The following is a 19,871-nucleotide window of genomic DNA, read 5'->3' as shown; positions in this document are numbered from 1 at the left end:
GCCATTTTACACTTCAAAAGCATTGTTAGGCTCTCAAAAACACTGGCATCGATTTAAGTGGCTTACATATTAAAACATAACCGACTCACGTCGGAAAAATTGCTCTAGAACGACTAGTGGAGCTATAATCAATTACAGCCTGCTACATTCGGGGGGAGGGGGAGAAAGATATATACCACTATAAGATTTGAAGTGAAAAAATGGTACCAGTTTTGGCACAGTTATCATTTGACTAAATTGCCGCGACTTGAGTTCAGCTGCCTGAAATTGCTGATGAAAGAAGTTAAGATCACGCACAACGCAGAATGTTAAGGGCGTAAAAAAATTCAAAAGTCAAAAAATGATCAAGCGATAATTTTGCATAAAAAGACGCTCACATTTTACAATAATTGCATCTCTTCGAGAGCAATTAAACAGCATCGTCTAAAAATCATGTCAACAAAAAAGCAAATAACAAAAAAATAGGCGAACTAGCCGGAGAAAAGGCAAAACGGTTATTTATATGCTCCTCTGTCAAAAAACACTGTTCAAAAGCCAAAAAGTCATTCATTTATCAGTCAAAATGTTTAACTGTCATTTGATGAAAATTCTCAGTCCCGAACTGTCAAATGAAATCAATTGCAAACAAAATAAAAATCTAAGAAAAAGGCTATAATCGTTATCTTTTAACAACTGATAAAAGCAGATCTGATCAGAACTATAGGTCTCAGGAAAATGACAGACTGATACATGTTAGAATGTGGAGAATAAAAACAAACAAAAATACGTAGAAAATCAGACTAATTCTTGATTTTTGAAAGTTGTAAATCAAATAAAAATAAAGGGAAAATTACATTTTTCAATGTGATTGTTTTTCTACTTCAATTTTTAATTTGATTTTCAACTTTCAAAGAACGATTTTCAACTTTCAACTTTCAATGTGATTGTTTTTCTACTTCATTTTTTAATTTGATTTTCAACTTTCAATTCAACTACTCTTTGTTTTTCATGTGTTTTTTTTTCCAGCATGTATCAATTACAATTACAAAAAACTGCCAAAATCGGGTAAGCATGTGTCCGATTCTATAAAACAAAAATACCTCAAGTTATAAAGAGGCTCTTAATGCATGAAACATCAAAGATAAAATGCCTTAAGCACTGATCTTCGAAAGATAAAATGCCATATGCACTGATTCGAAAATCCGCTTTAAGATCCAAAAATTAATTTAAAAAAGCTAAAAATGAATTTAAAAAAATTGGGAAATATGTGTTCATTTAGAATTCAAAACGCATTATTAGACTCTTAAAAACACTGTTGTATCGATTTCAGAAGTTCACACTTTAATACTATTAAAATCTTCTATTGAAATTATTTCTACAAAAAAAAAACAAAATTATAAGCGAAAAAACTGGGCCAATTGGACGAAAAAACACCTAAACATGGGTCTCTATAAGCGACATTCTGTCAAACATACCCGGCAGATTGCCGGAAAATAGCCGCCGTTGATTCCAATAAGCATGATTGGGATTGAACGAATAGAATATATTGAAAAAAAAAGATTTTTGTACAAAAAAATGTTTTAAGTCCGATTTATTTTGATGGCATTTCGTAGTTGAACATAATTTTGTTTCTTAGAGAGAGGCTACAGGGGCTCCTATCAATACCAATGAGCATTAGAGAGAGGTAACTAATACTTATAGGAACGACGTTCAAATAGCGGGCATCTAAAATTGGGCTTTATGGGTTTATCCCGTTTCTATTTCTGACTTCAATTTTTTATACTGACTCTGTTCATTTTGAATTGCTTTGCTGAGCAACTGATGCTCAAAATCCCTTTTAGCAGAATGAGAGAAGAGAGAAACTAGCCTAGAGAAGTCAAAAAGATTTCACGCAAAATGTTGAAAAAGCGGCAAAATGAGGTAAAGCGAAACATTTTTTTATTCGACGAAGTAAAAAAACATAGCAGGACAAGTCCTGACGTACAATTCAAAGAGTTTTCATTGACTAAACAAAAAACTAGACCTAGAATGGACTATGAGTGAATTGAGAAAACCATTTAAAAAAAAATCGGATCAAAACATAATAAAAAAAAACAAAAAAATCAATGTCAAAATGCCGCATGTGAACAAAAAACCAATAGCGAGTAATGAAAATTTAATTCAAACAAAAAACTAGGCCTAAAATGAGCTGTGATTGGATTGGGAAAACCATTTAGAAAAAAATCGAAAAAACAGTAAAAATCAGAGTGAAATTGCCGCATGTGAACAAAAAACCACTACCGAGAAACCGAATTTTTGTTCAAACACCACTTTCGCACTCTACTTTAAAATTAGAGCGAAAAAAATTCACGCCGCAAAACCACTCGCTTTTCGCTCCATTTCCTGTTTCGGCGTGACCAAAATCACTACTCCAATTTGACTTCAAAAATCATGAAAATGTGTGAACAGATCTTAAAAAAAAAACATAGCCGGAAGAATTCCGGAAACGACTCGAAGTGAAAATCTATTTACCCGCCATCCAACTACTCATCAGAAAAAACTTGCCTCCACTAATTTACGATTATCTCCAAACCAAACCATAAAACAAAAAATTAAAAACAAAAAAATCATATCTGTTAAACTCTGAAAAAAAAATCTGATCAAATTTTGTTATAAATCAAGATCCCGAAATAACTATTTTTGCCAAAATTACTTCATCAAAACAACTAGCGCTTACTAAAACCAATTAAGTGAATGTTTTAAAAATACTTGAGGCCAAATTATGAAAAAAAGCTCTTTAAAACAACTTGCACTAAAAAACTGGAAAAAGTTACAAATTTTTTAATATTACAAAATCATATAAAACCAAAGAAAAATTCTTTTCAGCGAATAGGGTATATAGATGCTCGCAAAACAATAGGAAATCATAATAGGCTGAGAAAAGACAGAAATAAAAACGAAAAACTGAAAAAAAAATTAAGGAAAATAGTTCCAATTTTCGCCATTTTTTGTCATATTTCTCAACAAAATGATTCATAGCCAAAATTGCCCATAATTATTACTAAACAACTAGAACAACTATTGTGAACACTAAACCTCCACAAATGACATAAAAAAATTAAGGAAGAATAGAAACGGCATTCAAAAAATTGAACAAAAAAACTATAAAAAATAAATGAATTTTTTTTAATAGTAGAAGGAAACATAAAGCCGAATAAGGTTCCTTTGCAATTAGAGCAATGAAAAACTCGCAAAACAATGGGCAAGTTATAATAGGGTGTGTAAGACACTTGTGTAAGATTTAAAAAACGAAAAACTGCAAAAAATGAGAAAAATCGTTTAAAATTTTCTCAATTTTTCTGTCATTTTCCCTAAGAAAAAATAATTTATACCAACAAAACTTTAATCAATTGGTATCTGACAATTCCTTAAGTAACAAGCTTCTATTCGAATCCCACTTAAAGCAGTAAAACAAAGAAACAGGTAACAAATCATTAAATTTCATCTAAAAATCAGCAAAACTGATCAAAAACCTCCAAATTAGCATTAAAAATCAAATTAACTACTTGAAACCTTCAATTCTTATCAAAACAAACCTAAAACTAATACAATATTATAATCAAACCTCATAACCATCAAAAGTTGCAAAAAACTGCTTTTAAAAGCCGCACGTGAACAAAAAAATTTCGCTCGCTTAGAGAAAATTTTTTCACACATCAATTTCTCGCTCTCTCAAAAACAGCGGTATGAACAAAAACCACTCTCTTTTCGCTCCGCTCTTCACTTTTGTTCAGCACCAAAATCACTCCAAATTTTTTCACGAGTTTTATTTCCCGCTTCAAAAATCACTCCAATAAAATTGATTAAAAAAAAGGACTTCTCCAATACTCCTCTTCGAGTCGTAAAAAGACAGCGCCCCAATACAATTCAAATTCTTTGAATTGTAAAAAAAATAGGAGCGCTATAATAGCCGGCTGAGAAGATGAGGCGGCTATTAAAAAAGCACTTTTCAAATTCGAAAAGTCATTCACTGATCGAAGCGAAAGATCAAAAAACTTCCCTCGCTCAGAAAAAATTAGTTACACGGCAGTTTGAGTGGTAGAAATACGTCACCATTACTCCTCTTCGAGTCGTAAAAATTGGGCCGCTATAATGGCCGTATAAGATGAGGGCCGCTATTAATAATCGAATTATCCTACTGAAAAATATAAATTTCTCAAAAGTCTTACCTTGTGAAGTTCAGCTGCTGCGTGTGGGTGAAGGTTGGCGGTAATTTGTGGCACATTCGAAGCTGGAGCATTTAGATCCTCAATTCGGAAGGGTGAATCGGACCTGCTCTCGGAGCTATCCATCACGAAGTCTATCAAATAAAAAAGATGACTCAAACACGGCTACAAAGTTGTATGCTCCACTCTAATTCAACAGTTAAAAGCCATTTCAATTGTATAATGGGATTCGCAATTCAGCTCATCCGTGTTTCTGTTTCGATGTTCCTGACCGTGAAATAGCGGTCTCGCCAATTTTTAAAACTCAAAAAGAAAGTAACTACCTTGAAAACTGAGCGATAGATATTTCATTTTATATGCATCTTCATTTCATTCGTTAAATTTATAGACCTCAAACACAATATAGTCGGCAGATTGTCAAAAAAATGCTGTCATAGCTGACGAGAAAGAGGTTCTAAAAGAGATAAGAGATAAAGAAAACTTCGAAAGAAAATCAAATTGAAACAGGTAAAGTTAAAATTAAAATTGCTTGCAATATAGTCGGCAGATTGTCAAAAAAATGCTGTCATAGCTGACGAGAAAGAGGTTGAAAAAGAGATAAGAGATAAAGAAAACTTCGAAAGAAAATCAAATTGAAACAGGTAAAGTTAAAATTAAAATTGCTTGCAACAATATTGCTTTAGAAGTTCCCATGTACTAATTTTCTATTGCGATGTCCTCAAATGACACCTATACCTCAAATTAATGTTGAGGTCCTAGTAAAAGTAAACATAGCCGGCAGACTGCCGGAACAGCTGCGAAAGAATAGACTTGCGTGCCGTATAATAGAGATAGAAACAGATACAGATATAAGTTGAAAAAGATATCGACGCCGGTCAAAAAGCTACGAAAAAAATTAAACGATAAATTAATAAAGCTTGTTAAAATTCATTGCGGAGAAGCCTTTTCATTAGGGACCCTTATTACACACATGAGTTTCTTTGACCTTAACCTAATTCAAATTTAACTTAAGTTTTAAAGTGCAGAAGTCATTTTACTGAGTGAGGTAAGTCACTGATGACCAAAATCTAATCACGCAAAAAACTTTTGCTAGAGAGAGTGAGAAATGACGTCACGCGCGCAAACGTCGTTAGTGACAGGAAGAAGTCATTCAGAAAAGCTGACTTTTCAGCTTTGAGGTGTGAACAAATGTAAAACGAAAAAAGCGCGTCAGACGACGAAACAAAAAAAACATAGCCGGACAAGTCCTGACGCACAATTCAAAGAATTTTCATTGACTAAACAGAAAACTAGACCAAGAACGGATTATGAACGGATTGGGAAAACCATTTAGAAAAAAATGCAATCCAAAAAATCGAAAAAAAACTGTAAAATCAACGTGAAATTGCAGCATGTGAACAAAAAACCACTAGCGAGAAAGCGAAATTTTGTTCAAACACCGTTTTCTCACTCTACCTTAAAATTAGAACAAAAATTTTTACGCCGCACTCGCTTTTTCGCTCCACTTCCTGTTTCTGCGTGACCAAAATCACTACTCCAATTTGACTTCAAAAATCATTAAAATGTGTGAACAGATCTTTGAAAAACAGCGCCCCAATACAATTCAAATTCTTTGAATTGTAAAAAAACCAAGAGCACCGCAATATAGCTCCGCTCAGCTTACAGCTTCGCAGCTATAAAAAAGCAGATCAAGAGAGCAGACAACGACACCACTAACGCACAAAACTGTTGAATTCTGGAATGATAGCCCAGAGTAAGCGTGGGTCTTAGATTGTGTGCACTATATTGACCTTCGATTAAAGTTTTTGCCCTCAATATTTTTATACACTGATATAGGACGTCAATTTTGAGTCCGTAAGATACGTGAACAAAATAACCAAACAATTGACCAAAACATTTAGATGCTAATTTTATAAATTAGGCTGAAAAGCTTAATACTGTAAAAAATCGAACCGTAGAGTTCATCGTCTACGTATGCTCCTCCACCCAGCATAGCCTGAGATGAGGCAGTAGCTCCTGGCTTCATGTGACTGCCACTTGCTCTGTGCATTTTGTTCTTGTGTGGTCCACTTTGGCTGCCTCCACTAGTCCCAGAGAGACTGACAGACATCTCCACTCTTCGCGGTCCCTTTAATACCGAAAAAATTAGGCCACTCAGCATTTTTGTTTACATGGTGGCGCACAGTAGTACCTTTTGGTCACATGCTTCCTTTTATGCCACTTATCTTTTACTCATGTACCCAACTTTTGAACTACATTTGAAAATAAAAATTTTTAATGTCGGTTCTTTCAAATGCAAATGTCACAAGATTCGGTGAGCAGAAAATAATTTTCTTTGTTAAATTTTGTTCTCATCTGCTTGAGCCAGTGAACACGTGGTGTGGGATCAATTACCCGCAAAAAATCAGCACTTTACTACAAAATCTCTTTGCCAAAGAGCAATTTTATCAAAACGTTAACAATTTATTATTTGCCGCACAGCTCCTCAGAAAATTTAGGCACACTTCACTTTGATCACCGCCGTAACCAAGTTATGCGTAAATCAAATTACTCAATAAAGGTAAAACATAACCGACTAACGTCGGGCGAATTGCTCTCAAACGACAGGCGGGGGGGTGGGGTAGAGTTGGGAGGGCTGGACAAGAAGGGGTCCAAAAAACAGTTTCGGCCTCCCCCAAAAAGTTTTGGGGAATCGCATTCTTAGAGACTGGTTAGGCCTAAAGCTTTACGAGAACTTAATGCCCTCCGAGCGTTACCAGTTTATCCCGTTTTTGAGGACGAAGTCAAATGAGTCAGACGAAAAATTTCAAGCGAAAAATTGCATAAAAAAGACCGGCAGGACTAATATAATTGCTGCTAACCTCGATTGAGAGCAAATAAACATCGACCAGAGAAAAATATCGCCAGCAGGACTTCATAAATGCTGCAAGCCTCATTTTAGATTAACGAATATCTAAATATTTCAACCTGATCGAGGAGAGCGTTGAGTATATCCCTGAGCATTCCCTGGTCATTCCTGAACTTCAGCAGTAGACTCAACGTGAGTTCAGACCGAGCTCGTCTGATACTCTCACACAGGAGAGGGTTGTCTGCCTCGGCCACGTGAGGTTTCATGGCCAGCACGGCTAATGTTGCCTTCACTCCCAGCTCCATATCAGCTGCCATCTGTTCACTGCTTGTAGTTGCCTCACCTGAACAATGAGAAATTCTCTGAATTAGAATATGAGTAATCACAAATGAGAAATAACTGAATCATTGTAAAATCATGTTAATGCATCAGCTGAGCCTGAGATAAAATTGAGTTTTTGGAAAATTATGCAATCTAACAAAAAATCAGTTGGCCTGCCTCCTTAAAGCACAATTCATCGAATAAAAGATCTATTATCAAAACAGAAAAAAGTAGAAAGCGAATTTTAGTTCAGACAAAAACTAAGCCTAGAATGAACTATGAATGGATTTGGGAAAAAAATTCCAATCAAAAATTTGAAAAAACAGTAAAAATCAAAGAAATTGCCGCATGTGAACAAAAAACCATTAGCGAGAAAGCGAAATTTTGCTCAAACACCGTTTTCTCACCACTTTAAAATCAGAGTAAAAAATTACGCCGCAAAACCACTCGCTTTTTCGCTCCGCTTCCTGTTTCGAAGGGACCCAAATCACTACTCCAATTTGACTTCAAAAATCATGAAAATGTGTGAACAGATCTTAAAAAAAACAGCGCTCCAATACAATTAAAATTTTTTGAATTGTAAAAAAAAAACAAGAGAAGGCCAATGATAGCGCCAGGTATCGCTATCGCGCAATTAAAAAGATGTGGTACATTCAATCTTAGCGTCGAACAAAAATTTCCTTAAAAAAAACTATCACCAACATACACCACACATTGGGAAAACCAATTACAAAATCTCCCAAAAAATTTAAAAAACAGTAAAAATCAATGTCAAATTGCCGCATGTGAACAAAAAAAATCACTGGCGAGAAAGTAAATTTTTGTTCATACACCGTTTTTTCACTTAATATTGCGTTAATATAGAGTGAAAAAATTTGACGCCGCAAAACCACTCGCTTTTTGGCTCCACTTCCTGTTTCAGCGTAACCAAATCATTACTCCAATTGACTTTAAAATGTGTGAAAAGATTTTCAAATGTGTGAACATAATTGAAGATGTGTGAACAGATCTTGAGAAAAAAAATCAGTGCCCGAACACAATTCAAATTCTTTAAATTGTAAAAAACAAGAGAAGGTCAAAAATAGTCCCAGCTATTGCTCTGCGGCTATTACCGAGGAATCGTTCGTGAGCAATTGAAAAGATAACCGACTCACATCGGACAAAGAACATAAAAAAAACTGACTTGGGAGGACATCGAACTCCGATCTCCTGAGTGCACCAGAAGCATTAACCACACCGCTATGCGGACCTCGTGATATCCGCGATTACAATCGCGTTCGTTTCGTTTTAGCAATACTTTTTTACTCATTAAGAAAATTTAGATTACGCAAAAACTAAGCCAAGCTTTAAAAAAATCAATCGAGAAGTGAAATCGACAGAACTGACAGCTGTAAAGCAGTTGCTCTTTATTGAGCAGTCATAAATTGGAATTAACCTTATGTAGCTACGGAGGTGGGTCTGTTTAATTAAAAATAACGCAGAAAAAGGGTGCATCTGCAACACCATAGCCCAACTTATTACGCTTATGCTTCTTAACCAAGAGACCCAGGTTCGAACCCGACTGTTGCCAGTCAGTTTTGCCGAAGAGAATGATTACGGCCAGTTAAAACATGTTAAGATAGGCTTTTAAACACGGTGCTCAGTGGCTCTCTGTCGACGTTGAATTCATATATAGACTATAGGGTTTACTAATGAATAAAAATCAGATTTGAAGTGATCGTGACGTTACATTTTAACAAAAATCTTGACGAAAAGAAAAACGTAGCAGAACATGTCCTGACCTGCCGTTCAAGTGACCTAGATTTGACTATGAATTGATTGAGAACATCATGAAAAAAAAACCGATCAAACTCAAATGGCCACATGTGAACAAAAAATCACCAGCGAATTTTTGTGCAAACAACGTTTTCTCACTGTACTTTAGAAATAGAATTCAAACAATACACGCCATAACACCACTCGTTTTTTCGCACCACTCCCGGTTCGGATATCAATGAAGTAATCACTCAATTTGACTTCAAAAATTATGAAAACGTACACAGGACTTCAAAAATCATGAAAACGCTCTAAGAGATCTTAAAACATAGAAGTAAAAACTCCGGAAACGACCCAATGAATCATCTTTTCAATTGACAGGTACATGCTGAAGTGACAAATAAAACTGGAAAAACTAACTAAAAAAAGTTCAAAGAACAAACTCAACTAAAAATATCATATTTCCTCTTCATATAATACTAGAACACCTCACAACAAAACATTCTTTCTATGCAATTCAAAACATCAATCTGCTCACCGAGCAACAGTTAAGCCAACAGATAAGTCTGACATTCACATTTATTTTGCAGAAAATTTGAAATGTAAAAAAAAATGAAGAAATTGGCAAAAAAAATAGTAAAGTTTCCTTCATTTTCCTGAACTAAAACACTGCTTCCATAACAAACTCAAATCATTTGTTATGTAAATAATAATTTGAGCAATAAGCATAAGCGTCTTTTCGATTCACAATGAATGCGATAAAACAAAACACGGCAAAAAAAGATCAAATAGCTTAAAAATTCGCAAAATAAATGAAAAACCACAACTTGTGGTTTTAATAAATTACGAAAAACCATTATCTGAACAAGTGTGAAACTATTATTAGAGCCTATTCAAACAAAAAAACTCACTGAAAAATTGGGTTGTCAACAAAAAAATCAATTGCGTTGTCAACAAAATCTTTTTTTTTTCACGCCTCAATTTATCTGTCTGAAAAACAGCGTTAGGAACAAAAAACTGCTCTTTTTCTGGCTCCACACTCAATTTTCGCTCTGAAAGTTTTAACCAATTCAATTTCCTGTTTCATAATTAACTTCAATAAAGTGATTAAACACAGCCAGCAGAGATTCGGAATTGCTGCAAAACAGACTTTCGTGCCGTAAAGGACAGATCGAATTATACAAAGAATGAGTTCATTAAATGCCAAAATCTTGCCGAGTGAGGTAAGTCACGAATTATCAACATCTAGTCACCACAGATGGGGCAATTTAATACAGAGGGGGTGTATCCTGGAGAACTTTTTGGGTGCAAAAATTTCCGACACTGGAAAAGTTGTAACCCGTAATCTTCCGGATAAAAATCGGGGGCTTTAACCACTCGGCAATACCGCCGTCAAAAATTCTAATTTACAGCACGCTGATAAAAAATACTTGAAAAGCCACTTCAAAACTCAGAAATAAAACTTTAAGAAAAAAAACGCTGAGAAAAAAACATAGCAGGACAAGCCCCAAACTCACAAACTACAATCGAAAGAATTGAATTGACTAAGGACCTGACAATCAACATTTTCCTACCAAAATCAATGCCATTCAAGAAAGCACATGTTATATGCGCAAATAAAAAACAAAACTTAAAACATAGCTGGCAGATTGTTAAAAATAGCCGAAATAGCTTCGTATATCTCCAGTCTAAAAAAAAACTAAAAAAAGACAGACCAAAAAATAGTTTTTTCATTGAAGGCTGAAAGTGTTATATTTTGATTAAGAATCTTTAATCTACCTCTATTAGCTGCTCTCAAATGACCTTCATTTAAAGTGACACACATTCACTTGACCTTAACTCTTTGAATTAAAGTAAATAAAAGTCAATTTCAAAGTGAGAAAGTCATTTTTGAGAGTGAGATAAGTCACGTTTGACCAAAAATTTAATCACGCGAATGAACAAAAAAAAACTCGCACCATTAAGAGCAAAAAATGACGTCACACACACACACACACTTCAGTTGAAATTGTATGAACAGAAAGCAGATTTGAAGTGGTTGTGACGTCATATGGTCGTAAAATCTTGAGGACAAAATAAAAAACACCCAGAGAAGGCCAGTAACAGCCTCAGATATCGCTTCGCGGCTATTAAAAAATTTAGTATTTTATAAAACAGTGTCTCATGTCCCAGAACGCATTATACAGAGCTGAAACAATTATTTCCGTTATTTGAGCCTCATTAGCAACCAATTATTAATTAGATCGAGTGATGCAACAAAATTAGCAAAACAAAAAGAAGACTCGCTATTAGTTTTTCTAAAAAAGTCTAAGACATTGTCAAAAACAATAAAAATACCAACTGTGAAACCAAAATTTTAGTCAAAATTATTTATACCTTATAATCAAACAATGAAAATTATCATTAGTGACATTGATAAGGCAGAAGAATTGCTCTTGAATGACACGAGGCTGGAAGAACATTTGACCACGCCGAGATTCGAACATTTGACCCCACGATTCTTATCAAGAAGCACTGCCAGCTCGGCTATCAGGCCCTTCTTTCTGCTATGCTGTAACCGATTTTATGTTAGCAACAAGCTTTACTTCGGCGTGAGAGCAATAGAGATCACTCAAAAAAGAAGAACGAAAGCGTGAAAATGTCAATGGAGAAGTCAAAGAATGTTCTAGAAGAAGAGCACAAAAACGTTCACGCAAAAAATTTGCGTAAAAATCAAAAAAGGCCAACACGTTTACAATAACTGCTATGAACTTCGATCAAGAGCAATTAAACACCAAAAACAAACCTTTTTTATTAAATGCTGAGAGGCTATATTTGATTAAAAATCTATTTTTTCTACTTCTCATAACTGCCATCATTTACCCTTCAATTATAATGACTTGCACTCTTTCGGCCCTATCTCATTCAATTTAAGTAAAGAAAAGTCAATTTTAGATCGAGAGTGATTTTTGAGAATAGGTAAGTCGCATGTGAGCAAAATCTCGATCACGCGAATGAACAAAACTCTCCCCAATAAGAGTGAAAAATGACTTGACGCACGCAATTCAATTGAAATTACATGAAACAAGGAACAAAATAACTTTGAAGTGATTGTGACGTCATATGGTCGTTAAAAAAACTTGAAAAACCAAAAAAGGCCATTATAAAAAGGCTATCACTGGTACGATAGACTTGATAACACCACAAATTTTATACTATGATAACACGTATTTGAAAACGACCTCATTATAACTTCAGTTTAATCTGTATCAAGTTTTTTTAATATACCCTAACCATAACCCCTTTAGATAGAAAATACAGATAGAAACAGATGCAGAAATAAGTTGGAATAAAGCTATCGCGTACAACTTTCAATTTGAATGGGGTGTATAATTGAGAATATTTCTGACGCAAAACGTTTTGAAAACTTTGAGGTTCGAATCCCAGTCTCTAGCGTACGAATCAGAAACATTATCCACTCGGCTATTTGGCCCTCGACACCATCTACCTTACAATTGATTTCGTTTCAGCAACACGCGTAATTTCGGAATGAGAGCAATTTAGTTCAAAGTTCACAAAAAGCAAGAAATCAATAGGGAAAAAGTCAAGCAAAAGAATATTCAAGAACAAATGTCAAACGAAAAAGAGCGTCAGACGAAGAAACACAGAAACAGCAGGACAAGTCCCGATTTACAATCCAAAGAAATGGATTAACTAATGAACCCAACATTTGAATAATTAAAGCAACATCAAAATAAGACAATCAACAAAGCATCTGACCCTATATGCGCAAAAGGAACATAAATCCAAAATCCCATTAGAAAACTTCTTTTTATAAGATTTCGTGCTTCAAAATTTCGAAAAAAGTTCACGAAAAAATTGACTCTTCGCGTCCTTAGAAAACTTTGACGCGTCTTCTACAATGGAAGTCAAAGCAAAGAGAGGCAAAGAGAGGCACACCAATAGATCTCAAAATCCTTAACCACAGAAAAGCATAAAAATTTAGAAGCATAATACCTTTTCGCAGATCTAATTGCTGAAACATAACCCACTAATGTCGCGCGAATTGCTCTCACACGACCGGCTAGCAGTCGGCTTCGTCCGTAGCTAGCCACGGTTTAATGAGGCTAGCTTCAGATTAACTGAAAGGGCGTAAGGTGAGCGCAGCGGGGGTGTGTGCTCAATTTCTAAGAACCGCCCTTCACACCTATAAGTATAAGTCTCCAAAACAGTTTCTGTAAATCGCGTATTTGAACACTAGTGAGCTGAACGGCTCTAGGAGAACTTTATGCAAACTGGGTGCTGCCTCTTCATCCCGTTTCTGAATACGAAAATCAAATGTTTCAGGCAAATAATCGGCCAAGCGAAAAATTGCATAAAAAACAAGCAGGATTAAAATAGTTGGTACAAATAGCTTTTGAGAGCATATAACTATGATTTCCTAAAGAGTTCAAGGTTAGACATTTATCATTAAAAATTACGTTCAAACATTTCTACCATAAATAAGCATTAATGACGGCAATAGATGATGACAACACGCCACAACAGCAGCTAAGTGCGTCATCAACAAAAGAGTCGAGGAAAGAGAGAGAAAAACAGAGAGAGAGAGAGCGCGCGATAGAAAGTGAGATAGAAAACGTGAACGAGATAGAAGGAAAGAAACCCCAACCAACAGAAGGAAAGGGCTAGGAAAATTTTACATGATGAGATTCGACTGTGCAATTTCTAGTTTTCCAGCCTTTAGTAATTCAATCAAATACAAAAACAACTGAAAAGAGCAAGAATTAAAAGCAAAGTTTCCAGTTTTCCCAGTAAACGAAACATAGAAACAACAAGACAAGTCCCGATTTACAATCCAAAGAAATGGATTAACTAATGAACCCAACATTTGAATTATTGCAGCAACATCAAAATAAGACAGTCAACAAAGCATCTGACCCTATATGCGCAAAAGGAACACAAATCCAAAATCCCATTAGAAAATTTCTTTTTAAAAGATTTCGTGCTTCAAAATTTCGAAAAAATTTCACGAAAAAATTGACTCTTCGCGTCCATAGAAAACTTTGACGCGTCCTTTACAATGGCAGTCAAAGCAAAGAGAGGCAAAAATTGAAGCAAACTGGCGAAAAATCGACCTGGCAAAAATGCTTGCGGAAATCAGCCGCGTCAAACTAAGAAAACCACACCAATAGATCTCAAAATCCTTAACCACAGAATAGCATAAAAGTTTAGAGTTCAGAAAATACCTTTTCGCAGATATAATTGCTGAAACATAACCGACTAATGTCGGTCGAATTGCTCTCACATGACCGGCGAGCTGTTGGCTTCATCCGTAGCCAACAAGGTTAGTCATTTATCATTTAAAATTATGTTCAAACATTTCTACCATAAATCAGCATTAATGACGGCAATAGATGAAGACGCCACAACAGCATCTAAGTGCGTCATCAGCAAAAGAGTCAAGGAAAGAGAGAGAAAAAGAGAGAGAGAGAGAGAGAGTAGAGAGAGCGATAGAAAGTGAGATAGAAAACGTGAACGAGATAGGAAAGAAACCCCAACCAACAGAAGGAAAGAGCTAGGAACATTTTCCATGATGAGATTCGGCTTTTCAATTTCTAGTTTTCCAGCCTCTTTAGTAATTCAATCAAATAGAAAGAAAACTGAAAAGAGCAAGAATTAAAAGCAAAGTTTCCAGTTTTCCCAGTAAAAACAATGTTCAAAACCATTTTTTGTCTCTGGAGTTCTGTCATGCAACACATCTGCAAAAAAAATTTTGCAAAAGAAAACAATTGCAAATTTTAACCAAATCTTGCTAAAATTTGTGACATTAATATCTTCAGAACAATTTCATTGGCTCAAAAGACTACTACCCAGTATCCCTATTTTAAGTCCTTAATAGTTTAACTGGCTCATAACGATCCATAAATTTCGAACATAATTTTCGAAAATTTGAAAAATTATTTTATCAAAAAAATATAAAAACTCGAGATATTAAAATATTGATAACCGTTCCGTTAACTTTAGAAACTTTGCAGAATCCAAAGTCAAATGGGCCAGACGATAAATCGGTCAAGCGAAAAATTGCATAAGAGACACAGGATTAAAATATTTGCTAGGAATTGCTTTTGAGAGCAATTAACAATGATTTTCAAAAAGTGCCTGTTATGTCATCTATGATAAAAAACATTTCTACAATAACTACGATGATTACGCCACATAGCAGCTGACGTGCAACATCATAAAGAGAGAGAGAGAGAGCGAGAGAGAGAGAAACCATGAACAACAGAAGGAAAGCAATCCCAAGCGACAGAGTGAGAAAGAGAAGACCATTTTCCATAATGGGATTCGACTCAGGAACATCTAGTTTTCTAGCCTTGTTAGTAAATAAATCATAAAGAAAAAAACTGAACAAGGCAAAATTAAAAGCAAAAGTTTCCAACTTCGCAGTAAAAAAATCCAAAAATATTTTTGTCTCGGAAATTCTGTCAGTTAATCCATCTCCAAGATTTAAAAAGTTTGGTTGGCCAGTAATGGTTGTTAAACTCGAAAGGACCAAAAATATTGAAAATTTGGACAATAATTGGCAATTTTAACAGAATCTTGCTAATATTAAGGATATTAATATCTTAAGAACAATTTCATTGTCCCAACAGACTATCCAGTATCGCTGCTTCAAGCCTGAAATAGTTTCGCTGGCTCAAAGATCCATACATTTGGAACATGACAACAATTTTCCGAAAAAATCTTAAAACTAGAGTCATAAAAAATATTGATAACCATTCCATTAACTCTAGGAACTATGCAGTAGCTTATTATCAAACCTTGGAGGAGGTACCAGGGCCCCTGGTGCCGGAAAAAATCAAAAAACATAAAAAAACTGCAAATAATTTTAAAAATTGCTTAAATTCGTGGTAATAAAATCTTCAAAAACATTCCATTACATCTAAACTATGCAATAACATCAAACCCCAGAGGAATTTTCGTGAATTTTGAGGTCAGAGAAAGCTAAAAAAGACAAACTTTCAAAAAACTGGAAAAAAATCATGTTTTATCAAAAAATTGCTAAAATTTGTGACATTAAAAAGTTAAAGAACTATTCCATGGTCCATAAAAATTTGTCACTAACTTACTATCAAACCCCTTAGGAGGTTTCTGGCCCCCATTTCTGGAAAAACCTGAGCAAGGAAAAAGAAATGTCAGAAAATTTGAAAATTGCACGTTTTGTCAAAAAATGCTAAAAATCGTGATGTTAAAATTTTGAAACCCTTCCATTACCACTAGAAACTATGCAGTAAGCTATTGTAAAAACATAGAGGAGTTTCCTCGACACCTTGAGCTAAATAAAATCTTCAATAAAAATGGGGCAATAGTGGAGGGTCAACAAAGGAGGGGGTCTTCAACCTCTAAGAACCGCCCTTCACACCATAAGTATAAGTCTCCAAAACAGTTTGAGCTGAAACAGAGCTGAAATGCTCTAAGAGAACTTAATGCCCAAGGGGCGCTACCTCTTTAGCCCGTTTTTGAGGACGAAAAGTCAGAAGAAAATATCGGTAAAACGAAAAGTGTCAGAAGAAAATATCGGTCAAGCGAAAAATCGCATAAAAAAGACCGACAGGACTAATATAATTGCTACAAACTTCGTTTGAGAGCAATTAAACACGGACAATAGAACAAATGAAGACAAAATTAACAAAACCACAAAAATTTCGAAAACAAATAGAATCCTATTGAAGCAACACGTTGGCTAAAAGTTAGGACAATTAGATGATTAAAATTAAGCTGCAATAGAAAGGGAATGGGTATTTAGTTTTTTAAGACTAAGCGATAAGACCGTTAGAGAAACAAAAACATATAAGACAAAAAGAATCTTTTTTTCCAAAAGTCGCTGTCAAAATTTTTTATGAACTGAAGCGACTAATAAGACTCACCTATCACTCGATAGCAACGCATGAAATTAGCCATTAATCTGTTAAAGTGATAAAAAATCTGATCAAATTTTGTTATAAATTGAGATCCCGAAAACAACTATCTCTGCCAAAATAACTTCATCAAAACAACTAGTACTTACAAAAACCACTTATGTGAATTTTGAAAAATTACTTTAGGCTAAAATTATGAAACATAGCCGGCAGATTGCCGGAATAGCTGCGAAAGAAGACCTGCGTGCCATATAATAGAGATAGAAACAGATACAGATCTATATTGAAAAAAATCGACGCCGCTCAAAAAACTAGGCTAAAAAACATTCAGCGATAAATCAATAGAGGTTGTTAAAATTCATTCCACAGAAGCCTCTTATTAGGGACCTTTACTGCACAAATGAGTTCCTTTGACCTTAAACAAATTCAATTAAACCTAAGTTTTAAAGTGCGAAAGTCATTTTATTGAGTGAGGTAAGTCACGTATGATCAAAATCTAATCACGCAAATAACCTAAACACTTTCGCTAAAGCGAGTGAGAAATGACGTCAAGCGCGCAAATGCCGTTAGTGACGGGAGGAAGGCATTCAGAAAATTTGACTTTTTCAGCTTTGCTATGTGAACAAATGGAAAACAAAAAAAAAAGAGCGTCAGACGACGAAACAAAAAAAAACCAAGAGCACCGCAATATAGCTACGCTCAGCTTACAGCTTCGCAGCTAAAAACAAAATCTAAGCAGGGCACATCAAAATCTGGAAAATTGGGTTTGACGGGTTCATCCCGTTTCTATTTCTGGCTTCGTTTTTTATTACTTTGCTCTATTTAGATTGCTTTGCTGAGCAACTGCTGTTTGACAGCACTTTAAGTAACAGAATCTTGCTAAAATTAAGGATATTAATATCTTAAGAACAATTTCATTGTCCCAACAGACTATCCAGTATCGCTGCTTCAAGCCGGAAATAGTTTCGCTGGCTCAAAGATCCATACATTTGGAACATGACAACAATTTTCCGAAAAAATCTTAAAACTAGAGTCATAAAAAATATTGATAACCATTCCATTAACTCTAGGAACTATGCAGTAGCTTATTATCAAACCTTGGAGGAGGTACCAGGGCCCCTGGTGCCGGAAAAAATCAAAAAACATAAAAAAACTGCAAATAATTTTAAAAATTGCTTAAATTCGTGGTAATAAAATCTTCAAAAACATTCCATTACATCTAAACTATGCAATAACATCAAACCCCAGAGGAATTTTCGTGAATTTTGAGGTCAGAGAAAGCTAAAAAAGACAAACTTTCAAAAAACTGGAAAAAATCATAATTTATCAAAAAATTGCTAAAATTTGTGACATTAAAAAGTTAAAGAACTATTCCATGGTCCATAAAAATTTGTCACTAACTTACTATCAAACCCCTTAGGAGGTTTCTGGCCCCCATTTCTGGAAAAACCTGAGCAAGGAAAAAGAAATGTCAGAAAATTTGAAAATTGCACGTTTTGTCAAAAAATGCTAAAAATCGTGATGTTAAAATTTTGAAACCCTTCCATTACCACTAGAAACTATGCAGTAAGCTATTGTAAAAACATAGAGGAGTTTCCTCGACACCTTGAGCTAAATAAAATCTTCAATAAAAATGGGGCAATAGTGGAGGGTCAACAAAGGAGGGGGTCTTCAACCTCTAAGAACCGCCCTTCACACCATAAGTATAAGTCTCCAAAACAGTTTGAGCTGAAACAGAGCTGAAATGCTCTAAGAGAACTTAATGCCCAAGGGGCGCTACCTCTTTAGCCCGTTTTTGAGGACGAAAAGTCAGAAGAAAATATCGGTAAAACGAAAAGTGTCAGAAGAAAATATCGGTCAAGCGAAAAATCGCATAAAAAAGACCGACAGGACTAATATAATTGCTACAAACTTCGTTTGAGAGCAATTAAACACGGACAATAGAACAAATGAAGACAAAATTAACAAAACCACAAAAATTTCGAAAACAAATAGAATCCTATTGAAGCAACACGTTGGCTAAAAGTTAGGACAATTAGATGATTAAAATTAAGCTGCAATAGAAAGGGAATGGGTATTTAGTTTTTTAAGACTAAGCGATAAGACCGTTAGAGAAACAAAAACATATAAGACAAAAAGAATCTTTTTTTCCAAAAGTCGCTGTCAAAATTTTTTATGAACTGAAGCGACTAATAAGACTCACCTATCACTCGATAGCAACGCATGAAATTAGCCATTAATCTGTTAAAGTGATAAAAAATCTGATCAAATTTTGTTATAAATTGAGATCCCGAAAACAACTATCTCTGCCAAAATAACTTCATCAAAACAACTAGTACTTACAAAAACCACTTATGTGAATTTTGAAAAATTACTTTAGGCTAAAATTATGAAACATAGCCGGCAGATTGCCGGAATAGCTGCGAAAGAAGACCTGCGTGCCATATAATAGAGATAGAAACAGATACAGATCTATACTGAAAAAAATCGACGCCGCTCAAAAAACTAGGCTAAAAAACATTCAGCGATAAATCAATAGAGGTTGTTAAAATTCATTCCACAGAAGCCTCTTATTAGGGACCTTTACTGCACAAATGAGTTCCTTTGACCTTAAACAAATTCAATTAAACCTAAGTTTTAAAGTGCGAAAGTCATTTTATTGAGTGAGGTAAGTCACGTATGATCAAAATCTAATCACGCAAATAACCTAAACACTTTCGCTAAAGCGAGTGAGAAATGACGTCAAGCGCGCAAATGCCGTTAGTGACGGGAGGAAGGCATTCAGAAAATTTGACTTTTTCAGCTTTGCTATGTGAACAAATGGAAAACAAAAAAAAGAGCGTCAGACGACGAAACAAAAAAAAC

At 34.9% G+C, this 19,871-nt stretch overlaps 1 protein-coding gene across 1 annotated transcript in view; it reads right to left on the bottom strand.

Annotated features, from left to right (window-relative positions):
• Positions 1–19,871, bottom strand: part of LOC142337440 (zinc finger SWIM domain-containing protein 8-like) — a 97,569-nt gene that overhangs the window by 62,006 nt on the left and 15,692 nt on the right. The window contains exons 9-11 of the mRNA XM_075386666.1: positions 7,152–7,375; positions 6,138–6,312; positions 4,188–4,318 (exon numbers count right to left, since the gene is read on the bottom strand). Coding sequence (XP_075242781.1) covers positions 4,188–4,318; positions 6,138–6,312; positions 7,152–7,375 — 530 coding nt within the window. The remainder of the gene's footprint in view (positions 1–4,187; positions 4,319–6,137; positions 6,313–7,151; positions 7,376–19,871) is intronic.

Source organism: Convolutriloba macropyga, chromosome 4, assembly GCF_964194025.1.
Source record: "Convolutriloba macropyga chromosome 4, txConMacr16.3, whole genome shotgun sequence".
Taxonomy (NCBI): Eukaryota; Metazoa; Xenacoelomorpha; order Acoela; family Convolutidae; genus Convolutriloba; species Convolutriloba macropyga.
Note: the sequence above shows the minus strand (reverse complement) of the source record. Positions and strands in the feature narration are given on the sequence as shown.